The sequence below is a fragment of the Macrobrachium rosenbergii genome, chromosome 44, assembly GCF_040412425.1.
Source record: "Macrobrachium rosenbergii isolate ZJJX-2024 chromosome 44, ASM4041242v1, whole genome shotgun sequence".
Taxonomy (NCBI): domain Eukaryota; kingdom Metazoa; phylum Arthropoda; class Malacostraca; order Decapoda; family Palaemonidae; genus Macrobrachium; species Macrobrachium rosenbergii.
In genome coordinates this window covers 20,330,504-20,338,003 of record NC_089784.1, presented here as the reverse complement: position 1 = coordinate 20,338,003, position 7,500 = coordinate 20,330,504, and the positions used below count along the sequence as shown (strand labels likewise).

General features: G+C 34.8%; 1 protein-coding gene across 1 annotated transcript in view; it reads right to left on the bottom strand.

Moving 5' to 3' along the window:
• Positions 1-7,500, bottom strand: part of Gbeta76C (guanine nucleotide-binding protein subunit beta-2) — a 79,868-nt gene that overhangs the window by 10,317 nt on the left and 62,051 nt on the right. Inside the window, exon 3 of the mRNA XM_067087883.1 lies at positions 1,603-1,748. Coding sequence (XP_066943984.1) covers positions 1,603-1,748 — 146 coding nt within the window. The remainder of the gene's footprint in view (positions 1-1,602; positions 1,749-7,500) is intronic.

Sequence of the window (7,500 nt, the reverse complement as noted above, 5' to 3'; positions counted from 1 at the left end):
ATTTATATGCTTCGGTGCAACGAACATCATTCGCATCACTGTGAATGTAACTGAATTTATCAATGTGGGTTACAACGATACTTTCGATAAAAAGAATTTCCAGTTCTTGCGTGAGAAGACAATAAAAACTTGCGTTCTGAAGCAAGTTTGTAGAAGGGTCAGGTATATCTTCAATATTTGGAAAGCAAAGTATATAAAAGATGCTTGTAGATAAATTAGTAGGAGGGTCAAATATATCTTCAATATTTGGAAAGCAAAATATAAAAAAAATGCTTGTAGATAAATTAGTAGAAGGGTCAAATATATCTTCAATATTTGGAAAGCAAAATATATAAAAGATGCTTGTAGATAAATTAGTAGAGAGGTCAAATATATCTTCAATATTTGGAAAGCAAAATATAAAAAAAATGCTTGTAGATAAATTAGTAGAAGGGTCAAATATATCTTCAATATTTGGAAAGCAAAATATAAAAAAAATGCTTGTAGATAAATTAGTAGAAGGGTCAAATATATCTTCAATGTTTGGAAAGCAAAATATAAAAAAAATGCTTGTAGATAAATTAGTAGAAGGGTCAAATATATCTTCAATATTTGGAAAGCAAAATATAAAAAAAATGCTTGTAGATAAATTAGTAGAAGGGTCAAATATATCTTCAATATTTGGAAAGCAAAATATAAAAAAATGCTTGTAGATAAATTAGTAGAAGGGTCAAATATATCTTCAATATTTGGAAAGCAAAATATAAAAAATGCTTGTAGATAGATTAGTAGAAGGGTCAAATATATCTTCAATGTTTAAAAGCAAAATATAAAAAAAATGCTTGTAGATAAATTAGTAGAAGGGTCAAATATATCTTCAATGTTTGGAAAGCAAAATATAAAAAAAAATGCTTGTAGATAAATTAGTAGAAGGGTCAAATATATCTTCAATATTTGGAAAGCAAAATATAAAAAAATGCTTGTAGATAGATTAGTAGAAGGGCCAAACATATCCTCGATATTTGGAAAGCAATACCTAAAACACAGTGACTATAGAAGCTTTAATACATAAAATTTCTGTATAAAGTATAGTTGTGAGTATAGATTAATAGTAATACGTTAGTAAACATGTGTTCAGTAATAACTGCTGAGATATTCAATATTATTATGCATCGACAAACGGGTTTTGGTTTCTTTATGCTGCGTAAGCAATGGACAATAATGTTTTTTAATAATCTCCTGTCTAAAACTAGAAGGAGTCATTTATTTGTATTATCAGGAGTTATCTGTCGTAAAATAAAATGATGAATAAGAAAATAAACTTGGGTATTTGGGCGTATATATATATATATATATATATATATATATATATATATATATATATATATATATATATATACATACATTTATCGATCACTTTACATAATGCATAACAATGTAATATACATAAGCAAATGAATACGAGCTCCCCATTAAGGGTATATCAAGAGGAGTGCCCTTTAATGTCATTCCAAAAATTCCTTTCACTTTGTATGACTCGATACTTCGGCTTATTCCAACCAAACGGATTCCCCCCCCGCATCTGCGTCATCAAAAGTAATCTGGATAACAAAGTTCTCTTACCTACTGTCACCGGAGAAATGAACGCAGTTGACCTTGTTCAGGTGACCTTTGCACATCTTCTTGACCTGAGGTTTAGCTCTTGGGACATCGGCCAGGCCACCCAGCGCGCCCTCCATCGTGGTGTCGGCCTTGGACTTCTGGTCTTCCTGCAGAGTTGAATAAGAAATAAATACGGTCAAAATGTGAATGACTCCTTAGTGGTTGACCACTCCCTGGTAAAGAAGTTGTATGTTAGAAATTTAATGAGAGGCAATTCTAGTTTTTAAACACATTCTCAAAATAATTAGAAATCATTTATCATTTCTTATCTTTAATGATCTAAGTACGGGATTATATTCTTTTAATTGCTACCAATTCATTAATAATACTTATGCTGTTGCAATGATTACTGTTCTCCAGCTAAATGTACCGAGATGCGTAAAGTCAGCCATATAGTCTAGCAATAATAATTTTTTTTTCGGTGGTGCACTGAGTCGAATTACATTTTTGAACACATCTGCTAATAGTACTAATGCTCTAGTCATTACATTTTTTATAGCCAAATGCCTCGCGAAGCATAAAGTCACCGACGAGATCAAACCTGATAGAAGGCATAAATATGTCTGGGGACAATTGCCTCGATTTAGGTCATGGTCGCGTGAAAGTAAATTCTGGCGCTAAACGTTGCAGCAAAAGTAGGATCGAAGATTGTGTCACTCCAGCCGCTCGGCCGCCGGGACTTTGGTTGTTTTTCGTTCTTGCCTAACTCAGAAGTAGATTACATTTTGTAGAGCTGCACTGGACTTCTTGACCTCTCTGGCTGTTTGCCTTACCCAGTTTGGAGCGCATTAGATCTTACATATTTGGATGAGATGATTTGATAGTGAACGCTCCCGGTAAACAAATCAAGTCTTTGTTGGATTGATTTAGATATAATTATTCTGCTTCACATCCTTTAGGTTGCATAATATTCAGCTGGCTTTGTATTTCTGGTAGCGTTAGTTATCAAATCTGAAATTCACGATTTTTAATTATTGTTTCCAATTTTTTTTTTAATATATACCAGGAAATTTCAGCAGAGAAACGCATATTATTGTTTTGCTCAGAAGAATTTCATGAGACACAGTTTGCAGGTTTGATGCAATTTTCTTTTGAGTAATTACATTTCATGAAGTAATCATCGGATAAGTAATAATGAAAAATAATAAGCGTTATATTTCTAGTGATACAGTGGGGTACAAATAAGTTTTTTTATTACTAATGTTGTTGTTATAACTTATAAAAACAGTAAAACCATCATGATCTGCCCCCGCCCCCCCCCCCCCATAGAACTATCTAATAACAAGAGCGACCGAAACATCAAGTCATTAAAAATGCGATAACATTCGATACCTTTCGATTAGATGTGGGTTCCTAAGGGTGCGTCCAGACTACACTAAAACATCGCACAAACACGCGTCAGTAACTTATCACAGACAGGCTGAATAAAAGTTAACCACTTAATAGCAGTCTTAACCAGTGCTTCAAACGGCCATCCGGAGCTTGGCCAAGATTCGTTCTCCACTTAAGGTCGTCCCCGTAGCGGGGCAGTGCCGTCAGTGCACCTAATACGGCGCACTGTGGGCATGACTTGAGGTTCTTTGCAGCGTGCCTTCGGCCCCCTAGCTGCAACCCCTTTCGTTCCTTTTACTGCTTTCTTCCATCTTACTCTCCATCCTCTCCTAACAGTTGATTCATAATGCAGCTGCTAGGTTTTCCTCCTTTCAAACCTTTTACTGTCAATTTCCGTTTCAGCGCTGAAAGAACTTATAGATCCCAGCGCTTGGCCATTGGCCTAAATTCTACATTCAGTTCAATCCATTTACGGGCGTTGACTTGTTGTCAGTTTATTAGTGATCCAGTAATGAAAACACGTTCTTCGTGTCTGTCTTGAATGGTTATGAAAAAAGCCACTGCATACAAACCAAGTTTAAGTGTGTGAATACAGAACAGGAGCATTCGACCTTCACTAAGGTCTTCTACAGCTGTGCTGATCAAGAATGACAAAGTTTAAAGAGAAATAAAAGTAAAAACACAAAAAAGGCCGAATGCTCCTGTTCTGCGTTTACTGACTTAAACGTGGTTGTATGCAGTGGCTTTTTCTTAGCAATTATTTGTGATATGGATGTGATAAGTTACCGACGTGTATTTATGATATTTATGACGTTTCATTGCAGGAAAAGCCCCAACTATCTTGAGTATTATTATTTTTGACGAGACCTTCCCAGAACATCGACTTAAGTATCATCATCCATCCACTCGTAGAGAGTGTCGGTATTCATGGAATACATGCAGGCGTGAACTTCTTCTATTGAGCGATAGAGGTCGGGACACTCGTATGGCTAGTTAGAGGATCAGAGTCCGATTTTCCAGAGGCAGAGTGATTTAGGCAGTCATTAAACTACCATTGAACCCCTATTGACCTTGAACGAATTGTGTCTGGCAGTTATTTGACTGCAGTCGGTCTTAGCTTGGGTGAAAATGGACAGGAGTTTTCATAAACACGCACACACACACGTATATATATATATATATATATATATATATGTATGTATGTATGTATGTATATATAATTATATATATATATATATATATATATATATATATATATATATATATATATATATATATATATATATATATATATATATATATATATATATATAATTCAGTCACTGGTTGTAACGTGACTTGCATCGATTCCAAGGTATTTACCCACAAATATCCATTAATATCGGATTCACTTTACCTTGGGATTAAACTACACCTGAAAAATCCGAAGTATTGGAGTTTTAGATTAGTGTCATTTTTAGTGGCCCAGCTTGGAAAATCCTTTACCCAATACATGAATGAAATCACCCATCCATTAAAAATCATATAAACCACACTGAGAGCGTATGCGCAATGGTAAAGAAATTGTTAATAAAATGTGCTCAAAATCAATTAGTAAGTGAAAGTTCACATGTAATTTTCACATCGCTGCGGTTAATTTGAACCGAACTCTGTAAATCCGAACTTGACTCCTTCGAAGAATGCGCAAAGCTTATGAACGTACTCCTTGACATGAGGCAGGTTGCGCAAATCTAGAAGCACTTGGTAAGTGGGGGGAGGTGGTGAAAGTGATGAATGACACGTGATTATAAACGATGATTCTCGGTATCGTATTTTCCATAAGGGAAGTGTTGGGCTTCAGAAACCGGGGCAGGACAATGAAACGGTAAATTGGAGTTGACAAGTCAAACAGCATTCGTGGGTGATACTTTACAAGGCTAAGACGGGTGACCTTATAACGGGGTGGAAATTAGACTAGAGAGTAGAAACCTGGTAATTTCTTGTTTAACTCGAAGTACCTGATTTAATATATATATATATATATATATATATATATATATATATATATATATATATGTATATATATATATATATATTATATATATATATATATATATATATATATATATATATATATATATATATATATATATATATATATATATATATATATATATATATATATATATATATATATATATATATATTAAACACACACACACACACACATATATATATATATATGTATGTATATATATATATATTACTTTTCCTCTGGGGATATTTACAGAAAACATTAAAAAGCGGATGAAGAATAATTTCGTAACTTGGAAATGAACATCTGGAACTTAAGTCGTTACCTAAACTCATCCGTTAATACACAAGTTAGCTTGCACTGAAGTTCGTATATTTAGCAATAATCTTTCTTAATACTCCTCTGCAGTTTCTTCATTCAAGGTGTTTACAATCTATTCCTTTACGTCTTAAATCCACACTTGGATCATACGTCTTTTTATTCTCTTGTACGAATTTGGTAATCGGAATAAAACCTTATATTAAATATATATAATTCCGGTCGATAGAACACATTGCAGAAAAGTATTTTGATTATCAAAACATAACAAGTCAAAAGCTTTCATATAGAAATTAGAGACAATGTGTGTCACATCTGGCACATAGAAATTAGAGACAATGTGTGTCACATCTGGCACATAGAAATTAGAGACAATGTGTGTCACATCTGGCACATAGAAATTAGAGACAATGTGTGTCACATCTGGCACATAGAAATTAGAGACACTGTGTGTCACATCTGGCACATAGAAATTAGAGACAATGTGTGTCACACCTGGCACATAGAAATTAGTGACAATGCGTGTCACATCTGCACATAGAAATTAGAGACAATGTGTGTCACATCTGGCACATAGAACTTAGAGACAATGCGTGTCACATCTGGCACATAGAAATTAGAGACAATGCGTGTCGCATCTGGCACATAGAAATTAGAGACAATGCGTGTCGCATCTGGCACATAGAAATTAGAGACAATGCGTGTCACATCTTGCACATAGAAATTAGAGATAATGCGTGTAACATCTGGCACATAGAAATTAGAGACAATGCGTACCACATCTGGCACATAGAAACTAGAGATAATGCATGTCACATCTGGCACCCTATTAAGCAATACTATCCTATTTCTTTGCATCAGGTAAATTTCAAAATCACAAAAAAAAAAAAAATCCGAAACTGAGCAACACTCCGCAAATAGAAAGAAAATGGTTTTGTAAATCTGAGGCTAATGAAAAACGTTTTCCGCCATTGAACTGAGTTGCAACAGAAAACCCCTGTTTAAACTTCAATGAGAATCCTCTCAGAGATAAATCCCCTGCAAAGGATGAATCGACACCCACGCGGTGGTATCTATAATAATAATAATAATAATAATAATAATAATAATAATAAGGAGGATGTTACCTGCACAATAAGCATAAGACAACTTTTGAAAACATTCTTTAAGACTTTCCACATTCCCTCTCCTATGATTATGATAATTTATTGTAACTCATTTGCAGAGGCTTTAACCAATATATTTTGGCATTATCGTTTGCAGAATTTCCACCGCATTTGCAGTATTTTCTCTCTCTCTGTTTAATCCGGGAAGACTGTAATATTGAATTCTATGACCAGATGTCATGCTTTTGCGTGACTCCGGTACGTAAATCTGCACAGCTGAGAATTACCCAGGAACTCAAGAGCCAGAGATAGACTTACCTTCCTATTTTTTTCCCCCTACTCTTGTGTGCACCCATGATTGGTGGTAACTGCAGGCTTTCGAGGTATCCTCACACTGCTCTGAAGACTACATTACTCGGGAGACTGCTCAAGACTACAGTGTGTGTGGTGTTCAAGGCGGTCATTTTTTTCACGTGAGGAGAGATACTTCGTAGCCGCAAGGACGATTTTATGTCAGGTCTTGGGAGCTTAATGATGCACGCGTCTTTTATTTTTAAGCTCTGCCTTATACGGAGCATTCATATAACAGAGAGAGAAAAGAAATCAGTAATTGCCAAGAGAAGTCCCCTCGGCAGGTATGACCAAATTGGCTATTTTCTTTCATAAGCTTCTAAGCGCTTGGGACTCTCTGACCTCTGCTGGCCTGAGGTTACAAATATTCTTGAGGAAGCCCGTGTTATGTTAAAAGTATTGCGTAGACAACTGCTAAAATTCAGCCCACACTGTCTTTTGAAGCTTACTGAAGATTTATATTAAGTTCCAGAATATTTATAAATGGTCAGATTTATAGTTTCTATAGTTTCTAATTAATTGTATATACTGCCGGAGACCTTTTAGTTTTGTTGTCATCGACGATGTATTTTCGCGAATCGGATTTCTTATACTGTCGCAATTTGTTGGCATAATTAAGTATAAAGTTTCCATGTCTCTAACGATTTATTGTTGTTTTTTGTGCTCCTGCTTCGTGGCGTGGAATGTTGCAGACACGCTTTTCTTATTTTCTGTTTGTTTAGATATGTACAGTATGAG